Source organism: Glandiceps talaboti, chromosome 7, assembly GCF_964340395.1.
Source record: "Glandiceps talaboti chromosome 7, keGlaTala1.1, whole genome shotgun sequence".
In the NCBI taxonomy this organism is placed as follows: Eukaryota; Metazoa; Hemichordata; class Enteropneusta; family Spengelidae; genus Glandiceps; species Glandiceps talaboti.
This window is the reverse complement of record NC_135555.1, coordinates 6,144,277-6,158,467: the sequence shown is the minus strand read 5'-3', so window position 1 is coordinate 6,158,467 and position 14,191 is coordinate 6,144,277. Positions and strand designations below refer to the sequence as shown.

The 14,191-nt window shown below is 37.5% G+C and overlaps 1 protein-coding gene across 2 annotated transcripts in view; it reads right to left on the bottom strand.

The window, feature by feature from the left end:
* LOC144437170 (GDP-mannose 4,6 dehydratase-like) overlaps positions 1-4,231 on the bottom strand; it is a 53,943-nt gene extending 49,712 nt beyond the window's left edge. Inside the window, exon 1 of one of the 2 annotated variants that reach the window (XM_078126051.1) lies at positions 4,123-4,231. In XM_078126051.1, the coding sequence (XP_077982177.1) occupies positions 4,123-4,158 (36 nt within the window). In that variant the 5' untranslated portion in view covers positions 4,159-4,231. Of the gene's footprint in view, positions 1-412; positions 534-4,122 lie in introns of those variants that run through there. The other variant, XM_078126048.1, reaches the window with a different exon arrangement.
* Positions 4,232-14,191: the final 9,960 nt, after the last annotated feature.

Genomic DNA, 14,191 nt, shown 5'->3' with positions numbered 1-14,191 from the left:
CTAAATAATCACAGAAGTATTGCTATCAAGAGTGTATTGTGTTAAGGTTGAATCAATTTCCCAACAACAAACATACACAAAAAAGGGCGGGGAATAAACGAAATTCCGACCTACCGACCCCATTTTCCGAAGCAATGTTATCGAAATCATTTTTATATTATACCATCTAATAGTTAAATACTTTCTTCAGACTCTTTTCTGCCAAGTTTGACTAAACTTACCCCGTTTTTAAAAAAGAAAGGAAATAAGAAATGCTACTGACTAAAGTAAATTGTTACAATTTGTTTGGACGACTATGATGAAAAGGTGAACACATTCTATTTTTTTTCGGATTGATAACTTTCGGATTGAAATGAAATCACAGCTAGCTTTGTCAGAGCAAAAAAAAAGGGGCTTTCCTTGTCCAACTCACCTTAATTTTCATTTGCAATGCCGTCTGTCCTTCCATGTTGGATTTTAAGATGTAGATATTGTAATATATACAAGTATGAAATGTACACGTATATGATGACACTGTCATCAATCGTTACCTCTCCACGTATATAAAACAACGCGTGTTACACTATGAAACTAGAATTTTCAAACAGGTTACCCTAATCGCCATAATCCATCAACACGCACATTAGGTTTTAAAAATAATGTATGTCCGCTGCCATGGCAACATGTAATCGTTTAACTGTTATATACCATTAGTGACAGTGCCGACTTTTCTCAACATTTTAGCCCTTAGCCCCAACAGTACAAAGACTTTAGCTCTTTAATGGCGTATATCCACGACTTACAACATCGATACTTTTTCAAGGCTCTCTCATTCAATGAGTGCTCGAAATACATTCTAATATAATGCCATCGTGGGCGATCCTGGTGTAGGCAGTCCTGGTCTATCTATGAGTAGACATTGTCTGTTCCAAAACCAGATAGTAAACTAATGACTCCGTTACCTAAAGCTCAGACCCCTCTATAGAAAATAGTGGTGTGAGCTTAAAAGTATCTTGTCCAAAATGAAATACTATGCAGCCTTTATTGCCAAATAAGATTGCTTGCTTCTAACAATGTGTAGCTTTCGCTAACAAAAATCTATATATCTCAGTTTTGTTTTGCAATAGGCAACATGATAGTCACGTGACCCCAAGAGAGCAATATACATATTAATGTTAGTGTTGTATGACATATCCTGATACCATGATAGTACCGTACATTAAATTAGAATGCTTCAAAATATGTCTTATATCTGTAATACCTAGTATGTACCAGCAGGGAAAACATACTTCTTCTTTTCTGCAAACCTTTGACTGCCTTAACTTTATGTCATACGAACTCTTTCACCTATAGACTACTATGTTTGTTAAGGTAGTGGTCAATGCTGTACATTGTACACTTTAGCTTCTCGTCAAGGGTATATGTTTGGCAACCATCTATACGAACATGTTCAGTGCAATATGTTACGGCACACTTCTCAGCATCACAGTTGATTTATGCAAGTATCTTTTGTACACTTTACGAGTATTCGACGCAAATCAAAGAAATACTGTTCTGCGACATCGACAGCTACAGTTTTTAGCAGCCTTTGCTTGACAATATAGAACTTTTTGCACTTCTGTCATAATCTAGGCATATCACCATTAATGTCATCAACATTAATCAAAGGTCGTAGTAAGAAACGTCAAAAAGAGTTTCGTAACGACTAGAAAAGGTCATACCAAACTGTAGACGAAACATACCAAACAAACAAACAAACAAACAAACAATCAATCAAACAAACAAACAAACAAACAAACAATCCGAGATGTAAACGTAGCCTTCGTCCAATCACATTGGCGAAGGTAATATAGGAAGATATGTCTGAATGACAACGTATGGTATTCATGACAACCTTTAACCATCGTTTATATGAACGGATCAAAGACGTGACATATATGGGGGATTAAGAGATGAAATTATTGACATTTGCGTAAAGATGTATTGGAATGATATGCCAATCACACTAGATTTAAACATTGAAATACAATTTCATTACAATCCTTCGTTTGGGAAGGCTATATGGTACTACAATACCCTGGAATATGCTATGGTGTACTACAATACCCTGGAATAGGCTATAGGGTACTACAATACCCTGGAATAGGCTATAGGGTACTATAATACCCTGGAATAGGCTATGGGGTACTACAATACCCTGGAATAGGCTATAGGGTACTACAATACCCTGGAATAGGCTATGGGGTACTACAATACCCTGGAATAGGCTATATGGTACTACAATACCCTGGAATAGGCTATGGGTACTACAATACCCTGGAATAGGCTATGGGTACTACAATACCCTGGAATAGGCTATAGGGTACTACAATACCCTGGAATAGGCTATGGGTACTACAATACCCTGGAATAGGCTATGGGGTACTACAATACCCTGGAATAGGCTATGGGTACTGCAATACCCTGGAATAGGCTATGGGTACTACAATAACCTGGAATAGGCTATAGGGTACTACAATACCCTGGAATAGGCTATGGTGCACTACAATACCCTGGAATAGACTATATGGTACTGCAATACCATGGAATAGGCTACGGGGGTACATATAAACCCTGAAGTAGGCCATGGGATACTAGTAAACCCTGAAATGGATCATGGGGTACTAGTAAACCCTAAAATATGCTATGGGGGTACTAGTAAACCCTGAAATGGATCATGGGGTACTGGTAAACCTTAAAATGTGCTATGGGGGTACTAGTAAACCCTAAAAATGTGCTATGGGGGTACTAGTAAACCTTAAAATGTGCTATGGGGGTACTAGTAAACCTTAAAATGTGCTATGGGGGTACTAGTAAACCCTAAAATGTGCTATGGGGGTACTAGTAAACCCTAAAATGTGCTATGGGCGTACTAGTGTACCCTGGTAACTACATCCAAGCAGTATTGCTAAGACTAACATTTCACCTGTTGAATGTATGAAATGAATTAATGTCATCACATTACATCAGAGGTCCACACTTCATCATTTTACTCTACATGTTGCATTCTGAAATGTTTCCAATAATGTTGTATTATGTACTGGTTTGGTCATTATATATATTGCATTCGGTCAATCATTTTTAATTTCAGAAGAAAGGTCGATCACCACTGCAAACGCAGTGCGACTTTTTCGATGTCGCGACCTTAGTAGCTCTGCGGAGTGGTCTTCCCTCGATATTCTGACAAGAACTTACATTCTTGAGGTTTATCTAGAGATTTTCGACTAACTTTTCCTTTTGTTTTATTTGCTTATCTCGTTGTTTTTTCTGCTTACCATTATAAACTAGTATGTTGTGTACTAAAATAGTAACTGTCCGCAGTTGCCTCAGTTCCCAGCCCCCTATACCGTATATTTATGAATAAGTTCATTTTCGCCCTTTTCACCGTCAATATTACTTAGCAATTGTCTACCACTGTTGTCATATTGGATATACACATGTAGACTATACATAAGTGATCAGAAATAGTTATCATAATTCAAAAAAGAACAATGGATTTGTTTGTCAAAATGTTCATTTCGCAAATAATGACGGACACCCCACTCGCGACAGATGTTCTAATTTACTTACGTGGCCTTTTAATTTTCAATGACACACCCTCCGTCCAAATCACGCCTGCTGCCGCCACGTACAATATCCCGTGAAATTGGATTACATTTAACACGGTTTTAAATAATCATAGATTTTACCTACCTGTCGTTGAAATGGTATCTCTTTAAATAGTCGAATACTCTTTCTATTTTATTTTTCCTTGTACAGTGTATTTTGTCCAAATAGTCTTATCGGTTCTTTTTTTAATGACTGTCTATAAAGTTATATCAAAGCCACAGAAAGGGTGATCCGAAAATCATAAATAATTTTACCTTCCACAGACGTACTGCCAGGGCTATGATAAATTATGAAACCTACTTTAAATGTTCAAACTACATTTTAAATCCATACAGCATTGATACAAAATTTAGGAGGAAAGTTTAACTTAATCTGCACATTAGTCCACTTTTAATTCTGCCTGGTTTTTTTTTTTTCATTTTAAATGTTGCGAACTTTAACTGGACACATTAGGAACCTTCCCAGAGTAAAAAATTAAATAGCAGCTTAACTTACCCCAATTTTGTGTTCAAGTGCAGACTGTGCGTTCATCGTGAAGTCTTAAAATGGAGTATTGAAAGTACAGAGGTTTACTATTACAGCGTACTGTTGTCGTTGATGGGATCCACGTATATGAACTGAATTATGGGTATCTGAATTGAGTATAACAGCTAACAGGTTGTATCATCATAATCCCTCTTCTCCTTGTACAACGAAAAGTGATTAAAAAAACAGTTGTTACCATGACAGCGGCAACTCTAATATATCATAATATTACAACGGATGTCACAATTTGAACTGGGAATTACAAATGACAAAACTTTACTAATATAACAACAATCATTATCGTACTATTTCCTGGGAACACTGAAATTCTTCTTCATGGCAAAATTTGGAAAGAATGTAAGTAACACCGATATAATTAAATGCCACTTTTCTAAAGGCTAAATCCGTTGTATACGTGGAATAAATTTGCCCTGTCATTTTTTTTCAACCAAGTCATCATATCAGCATTATAAGGACATTTCTCCGGAATGGTACGGTTTTGACCAGATAATCCAATATTGTAAAATTCATACTAGATGTTTAATCGGAAAAAAAACCAATTTATTTGTGGTATATATGTATTTTGATATATTTATCATATTTGTATTAAACTACATACGTATGTACGTAAATGCATGCATAGATAGATAGATAGATAGATAGATAGATAGATAGATAGATAGATAGATAGATAGATAGATAGATAGATAGATAGATAGATAGATAGACAGACAGACAGATATATAGATAGACAGATAGATAAATATATATTTTAGATAGACAGACAGACAGACAGACAGACAGATATATATATAGATATATATAGATATATATAGATATATATATAGGTATATATATAGATAGATACTTTAGAATTTTGTTAAGGTGAGAATTGTTTTCATTTAAATTATCAAGGGGAGTTTGGAGAAGAAATTTACGACATTTAGTGTCTCTATCCAGCCAACAAATGAATGAATGTTTATGTATGTGTACAAACATGTCATATGATAATAAAAGCAGACCTGCATGCGACACATCTGTGTATACATCCATGTAAGATACGTCGTGTCGCTCCGCCCTCACCGGACTGCTCTATCGGACGTGAAAGGGACTGACCAATGAGGGCGCCCCATCACGGCGTACCTTACAGAGTACGTGTAACATCACTAATCGCTATCTTAGACATCACATTGTTTCATACCATTATTCTTTTTTCATCGTCAGTAAATTAAACTTTAAAGGTGATTCAAAATGCTCACATTCACTATCGCTAATTTGCTAGACTACATGTTTGTGAAATGCATTCTGGTTTTAAAACTTTTCAAAAGCGTCTGCAAACACCTTAAAATGATCTTTTTTCAGTCACTTCCCTTCGGATTTTAGCAAAATTTAGTTTACAACTTGTATAACATAACTTCTGGAAAAACATCTCCAGCCTTATAGTGAGCCATTTCGCAAGGGTTACTAGCATTTGACAAGTGATATTGCAATCCAGACACCTGAGGTATATATCAAAATATTCTACAAAGTATGACGTCAGTGTAGGGTTGATACACAAACACAGCCCATTTTTTTCCTGAATGAAAACTAATACAAATATAAAGGGCCTTACATATTTTGCACTGCAATCCGTTCAGAAAACGAATACAAATATACCGGAAATAGTACGATGTTGTAGCATCCTCATGCGGCTAAAATGTTGTTTCTTTTGTCTTTATTGGAACGGTTTTTTTTCCCTTCTGTTTATACAACTATACACGCCATAAGTAATCTTATATTACAATATCATCTGCAGGGTTGTCTTAAAGATTAAGTAGGTACAAATTGGATTATACAAGGTGATAATCTATAAAGTGAAGAATATGACAGATAATCGGTATAGTAGTCCACGGTTTTATGACAAATTGAATATAAGTCAATCTAATAAATATCTGATGTGGTGAATACGGTTCGATTTCTTTATTTACCTCAATGTCCTTCGTTTATTGTCGTTTTTTTCATATTGTTTGTTCCGGGGAAGGCAGCGATCACTCCCGGAACATTGAAATTGAGGTAAATAAAGAAACTGAGCCGCATTCACCATATCAAATTGAATATGAGTGTTCATTTGTAAATTGTATAAATGCCATGTATGGCAAAAATGGGTTATAATTGTGAGTTTCGAAAAAAGACCACAAAGGGGATATTTCAACAATAATAATTAAGTATGAAAACAATCATTAGAAATCTGAACACTGAGCCGAATAAACTAGTTGTATACCATAGCTTGCTTTAAAACGCAGATAAAATGAAGTAGACTGTGACGTTAGGGTAAGTGATTTTAGAATTCATAATCAAATTGATAAAATCGTTACCGGAGGCTTTATCTAGTGTGAAATTTTGAAGCGTCCTTCAGGTGTGCCCCAGGAAAGTTATAATCAAATTTAACTTTTTGTTGCAATCTGTAATTAAAACTGAATGACTGCAAGCCATTACAACTTACACGTAAACACAATCCACTCCCAGTACTGAATACGATCAATGGTTTCTTACTCTACATTAGTTTGAATCGTCGATCAAATTGACCAAACATGAAAATATATCTACAGTTTGAATGAACAAAAAAATATGAACAGTGAACGGCATCAACAGAAGGTTTCAAAACATCTGACTACGTATACCACTTTGTTAGCAGATTATTATGTTTGCAATAGTAACAATATTTTGGCATTGCAATAACATGACACGTGTAGGGCAAGACATAGAATTAGACAAGTGCAAAATTACATAACTTATACACACGTACTACCTAGCCATAATGCCTACAGCTAGCTAGCTGCCAATATCAACATTCTGTGAAAATTTGTACTTACAGGAGGTACTCAACATATATCTAGGCAACTAAGGCCTTGTTAGAAAGTACTCCCTAAACCTACACTAGCTGCAACTGGGAGGGTTTCTTTTTATAGGACTTTAAATTTGTATCTGTCAATTAGTAGTCAATATTATCTGTTGGTAGTGTGCTGCCAAGTTTGAATCTTGAGCAAAAGCTTGGTTTTGAATGTCACCATGTTAAAATTGTACCGGTGTAACAGGAGTATAATTTTCGATCAGACAACCACAATATATTCACTGAAAATTGTTAAAATACCAATAATTAGACATTGTACATGTCAACCAGTTGATATTATCCATAGCCGGTACAGAAACAAGTTGAAATCGTGATCGCCGTTGAGGGCGCACATTTTTAGGTGCAGTCCCAAAATCAATTTGCTTTGATTTGTTTATCGTGTATACAGCTACAAAAATACGTTTATCCACAGATAATGCGATACTGTTCATGGGGTACAATATTACGAGTAAGTTATTGTAGCGAACAAAATATGGTAAAAAAAAAACCCGGCTCCAGTTGCAGCTAGTGCAGCTATATCGTTCATTCTGCTATCGATTGCTTTTTTACGTCACCGTATATTGTCAAACTTATACTACGAAAAACGCTGACAGTACAAAATCATGGACTTTTAGTAGTTTATGCAAAATTTCTTTCTTTTGAACTCATTTAAAATATCAGTTTCTATCTTGGAATCAATTTGTTAAACTCTGGTCGGAGGAGTTATCTAAAATGCACGAAAACTAGTGCAATGTATGTGTGGGTGACGGTAACACGTTATCCTGCTTTGGTGGTCTTCTTGACCCTCTCCTCCTGCGACCTCGTGAAGCACTTCCACTTCCACTTCCACCACCACCACCACCACCACCACCACCACCACCACCGCCGCCGCCGCCACTGCTGGATGCATGTCCCCTTTCATTAGTTTTAGCGGATGATCGCTGATCCTTATGGTCCCCCATTCCTTTTGCAGGTGTCTTTGCAGTTGGAGCGGACATGGTATTGCTTTGTCGAGGAGCCTATGCAGAACGTGGAAAACATGGATAAACACAGTATTATTATTTCAATTTTATCTAAACTGAACTATTAAAGGCAACCACTTTGTTTTTGGAATCACACAAAATGTATTGTACAATGTCGTAATATTTCCGAGGATTGTCAACGTTTCTACTGACATTAAAGCTAAGGTCTAACTCTAAAACAAAATCACCATCGACTCTACTTTGTACTACTGGAAGGGAAGTCACAAAACGTAATATAACTTACCCGTTTTCGGTTTTTAGATCTATTGGGAGCATGTGATGCTGTCTGGTTATAACCTGGAGCAGATGTCCCACCGAAAGTCTGCAACGAACGAGCAAAGTTAGTTGTTATATATGACCGATCTTATCATCACGACAGGGACGGTCACATTATTTGGCCCGACTATGTTTTATCTATGGAATTTGAAGTTCGCTGATAACACGACAGTAATCCTCTTGCAATACTGTGAATTAACACGTTGTGGGTAAGATGACGTCACTGGTGATCTTCAAGTTTATTTTTTGAACATATTGCTTTTTAAGGCTATATTTGTCGGTAAGATTGTACATTTGGACTATTTAAGTACTGTCTTCCCAATCATTTCTCGAGCAAATACTTTTGGTTTGTCCTACTATAGATCAAACCTTGGACGAGTTGACTAAATGATTATAAAACGAATATTGTATTCTTAGTACCTTGTTTTGCTTCCATTCACCCTTGCTTGGACGTTGTTTTTGACTTGCTGACCTTGGGTTTGAGTTCTGATTGGTTGTTACCTGAGTATGCAAATGTAGGTAAATTTACAAGTGGCGATTAAAGTGATGGAATGGTGGGTGATACTAGCTGAACTACTTTTAAATACAGATCTCTACAAAGACCAACAAAAGCTTTGGCCAAGGAATTCTAACTGTAATGGAAACGAATTTAAAGTCATGCACATATTATAACCCCATATTTTCTTATACCATGCTTGTATATGGAATGTTTAATTTCAAATGGATTTCAGACATATACTGGTAGTGGCAGCTATCATACGGGATTGCTATTACATACCAGAGGCTGTCCTCTCTTCTGTTGAAGAAAATCCCTTGCAAATCCCTTGGAACGAGTGGATGGCGCCGACATCTGTCTAACTGATTTCTGGAAAAGTTAAATGTTTGAAAAAAAAATCAAGAATACATATAAAATGTTTCCTTCTCTTTATTGCTTATATTTGATTCAAATTTGACCATGTTTGATACTACCTCCTAAAAGAAACCTTCGATTTTTGCTGCTAAATCTTAAGTATAATGTCACTGTTACATAATCACTTTTAGTCCGTAATATCAGTTTCATATTGCAATGGATTTATATTTTGATTATACTTACATTTTCTCTGTCACTGTAATCCACTCTCTTCGGACATTGCTGACATCGAGGCCATTGAGCACAACCAGCACCAAACGCATCAGAAGAATCAACATTGTGACAAAACACATGGAAGCTAGAGCATTTAAACCAATCACCAATGGCAGAAGTTTTCAGTTTCGATGACTTTGAAGGGATAGGCTGCACTGGTATCCTTAACTTTGATAACACATCTGGATGTTTCTGTTTCAGTGTTGACAGAATATTACTCAGAGTTGTAATGTCTTGTGGAACCACATGGTGGTCTGCATGGTCAAGTAAGAAACCTCTTCTTGGTCTTTGCATATCAACCTCAATCTGTTGTACCGTCGATAGGGGTATAAGCCTTTCATGTAGTCGATACACTGCATGTACATAACAACTTTGAAGCATAAGACTGTGTGTTTCTTCCTTTCTACTGGAGCAAAGAGCATCATAACCACAACTTGCAATTTCTTCTAGCTTTTTGTCCATCATGTCCTTCAAATTTCTAGCATGTTCATTGATTTGCTTTAAAACACCAACTTCTAAATGTGTCTCTGTGTTGGAAATTTCGACATCAACAACAGCTATTACTCGACCAATACAAAGATGTGCCAGTGCGAGTTCTCTGTAACATCTTATGTTATTTTCGACTGATGACAGATCAATCAAGTTTGTTGATGACTTTATCATTCTTTCGAACAGTGGCTGGTGGTTGCGAGGTACTTGTGAAACCATTAGATTTCTAACATATCTTCTTGCAGGTATTTCGAATTGAAACATCCCTTCAACTTTCTTCATCTGTTCCATCGTAATAGGGATACGTTTTATGATAGAATTGTAACGTTTACAACGGACGACTTCTCTAGTGCATTTTGGGCATGTCTTGACACTCAAAGGGGTGATTTGGTCGCCAACCAGCGATGATATTCCAAACATCCACCGGTCAAGATCACGTGACTCAAATACATCACCACAAGTCAGCTGAATGAAGTGGCTTTCGTCTGTGTACATCCGACCAAAGAATGCTGCAGACGCTTGAAGACCTGGTTTATTACACACTCTGCATAATTGTGGACAAACCTCACCACACAAACCTACACAGTTATGGCCACATCTCAGTTTCTTCGGGCATGGATAGTTGCACACTATCCTATCACATGGTTCCCAGCATTGTCGTCTACATTCTTGATGCCTGCATTTCCAAGAACATCGCATAGTGCATCTCCTGTCTTTATTTCCATGGTCACATATAGTATGGTGCATGAAAGGGCACACACTACATGGTTCATAGCATTTATTCAAGCAAGTGTGTCCACACATGAGCTTGCGATCACACTGTGTTTTGCAGAGACTGTGAATACCACCTCGCCCACTGCAAGACCCACATGTTCCACTACACTTGTGTCCACAGGGGAGAACAGCAACACAATTCACCGGGCATAAAATTATTTGCTGACAGCAAAGTGTAGTTATAGTATGTCCACAATCTTGAAAATTATGTTGGACCTCTCCTAGGCATACCCGAGTACACTCTTCATGACAAAGCTTGGTGCATGTATGACCACACTTCAGTAGCCTATTGCATGGTACTTTACAGGGTTGGTGGTTACCACTAGTCCTACAATTTCCACAAGAACCCTCACAGGAATGGCCGCATGCAAACTTTACATCACACTTCACAGTACAGCTATCTGATGTCAGATAACATGGACCTTGTATTATGTGCCCACAAGGCCAGTCATCATGCAGGACATTAACATTGCATTGTTCGACACATTTATCACCACATTTCCTTTGGCAAGCATGTTCACATCCAAGGATCTTCTCACAGGGTAGGTGGCAAATATATTGGGTAACATCTTGTGAGCATTGAATCTTCTGAGTATGACCGCAACGTGGTAAAGTCTTCTCTACCAAAACCCGACACTCTTTAGAACAACTATCAGAACATTTTCTAGTACATCCATGTCCACAAGGCAGGACATTTTGACAAGGTTTCTTACATTTGAATTCCCCTGGATCTTGATAGCATTCCATTGTCTGGTTGTGGTGACACTTTGGAAGAATTTTTGAGACACGTATTCTGCATCGTGAACATTCCTCAAAGCATCTTAATGGACAAGGATGCTCTAGCTCACATCGTTTGGGACATTGCTCTTGACATTTGAAATCTGTGGGCTTCATGTAACATGGTACTTGTTGCTTGTGGTTACATTTTGGTATAGTTTTTTCAACTTTTACCTCACATCGTCTACACATCTTATAGCATGGCAATTCACAGGGGTGTCCTTCTTTGCATGCCTTTGGGCATTGTTCCAGACAGAGAATTGTCTCTGGAGGTTTGTGACATGGCACCATTTGTGTGTGACCACACATTGGAACAATCTTGCTAACTTTAACCATACACTGACCACAATCTTTATGACAATGCAAGGGGCAGGAATGTCCTTCTCCACATTGCTTTTGGCAGTCTTCCATGCAGAGAACTTTGTCTGAATCATCAGGATTTTGATAACAGTGCAACAGCTTCATATGCCCACATTTTGAGATCCTCTTGTACACTTCAAACATACATTTGCACTCTTTATAGCACCGTAAAGGACAAGGATGATCACGTTCACATTTTCTTTGGCAATTCTCCATACATTTATAGATTTCATGGTTGACGTCATGTGGATGACAGTGTAGTCTGCAGATGTGTCCACAATCTAGCAGTGTTTTACATAGAAGACGACAGCCACCCTCTGGAGCAGCTTTGAAATGTTCAGCAGATGAACACTCTGTAACCGTATCTGGATGATTCCTGCAGAACACTCTCAGACTTCTTCCAATGCTGTTTGATGTTTCTAAGTCAGAAACAATATTCTTCCAAAGGTTATTTCTTCGAGAAAGGAGCTTGAAATTCCCTATGCAGAAGAATCCCTTCTTTGCTCTACTAAGTGCAACACAAACACGGTTTGCAATATTTAGGAAACCAATGCTTCCTTGGTTATTACTTCGCACCAATGACAACAAAATGATATCATTCTCTTCCCCTTGAAAGTTGTCCACTGCACTAACACGAACACCTTCAAATATTTTTCTTGGCATTAGATTCTTAAGCTGGAGCAACTGGGCTGTGTACATGGTAAGAATTGTTATCTGGGATGGGTCATAACCTTGCTTAAGGAAGTATTTACATAGTGCAACAACGAATTCTGCTTCATGTGAGTTAGAGCGACTTCGGGTATCTTCCATAAACACTTCCCCCTCTTTGTGGTCTACAAAATAAATGTTGCTCCCAACTCCCAGGATATCTTCATATCTTTCAACTGAAGGGTGGTTTTTGAGATCTTTATAAATGTGTTTCATGAGTTTGGCTATTTCTGGTCTCATTCTATGTTGGAGTTGTAGGGTATCATGGTGAAGACCATTGTTGAGAAGCCTCTCAAACAGTGATATCTCAAGGTTGAAATCTTTCGCCAAAGTGTAAACGGTTGGATTTGGGCGTAATTGCTGATGATCTCCGATAAGTATTAATTGTTCACACCCTGAACTAAGACTCGTGATAATGTGAGATTCAAGTACTTCTGCTGCTTCTTCAACAATGACAATTTTGGGTTGAATAGCTCTCAGAATGTTATCATACTTTGCAGCACCAGTTGTTGTCATCCCAATCACTTTAGCTTCTCTAAGAATCCTAAGATCTTCTTGCTCTCGAACTTCCTTTAGTCTTAAGGAATCCATTTCATACTCTTTTACAGAATTCATTAGGCACTCTTTGTTCACAGCTTTCCACTTATTAAGCCAGAAGCGATACAACTGCCAGCGTTCAGCAAGGTTTAATTCCCAAATGTCAGTAACTTCTACTGCATCTTTCTCTATCATTTCTGTTGTGTCATTAATCAAATAATCAAGCATTTTCATTTGTTCCTCTGATGCATTCTTCTCCTGTCCATGAACTCTTCCTGCTACCTTTCTACCATGTGATTTATTTAACTGTCGTAAGATCCGTAGAAGTTCAGGATTTACAAATGCTCTTTGATAAGTATCCTCAACATCAAGCAATCTCTGTTGATTAGCAAAGTCAGCTTCAGTTTCAACATCTATCAACTCATTATCATGCACATGTGCATTTCTGGTTTCACTGTCCATGTGATCTACCAATTCTCCATCTACAGTCAACATATCCTGGTTACCTGATATCTCTGGACTTTCTCTTGCATTTGCACTGCAGATTTCTTCTATATGTAACTTATTATTTTCATCCTGCATGTCCTGTGGAGATCTTATCTCAGCAATTTTCTCAACGAGCCAAGTATTGAGTTCATTCATCACATCTTGATATGTGTCACAGTTGTGTTGTTGTTTTCGCATCAAGCTACTGTAATGTTCTGCGGACATCACGTTTTTCATATTAATATTATGGTTACCTTTGACAGCACTAAAACCATTGGTAATCAGTGACTTTCCATCATTCATCTTATTTCGAATATACCATCCAACACCTTTTCTTCTCTTAGTCTTTATCAGATGCTTCTCCAATGCTTCACATTTACTTCTACCACCAACCCGGACAATGTCCTGTTGCATGAATTTGGTGATACCTTCTAAGAACTGATCAAGTGCATGGTTCGTGTAGCAAACCACCAGAATAGGTGAACCACCAGATGCATGATATTGTATATGTACTGGTCGACGATTGTCAACAGCACCACCACCATCACCACCCCCACACCAAAGTGAATGGTTATGCAGAAGCATTTTGACTATCTTCAATCCAATGTATGTCTTCCC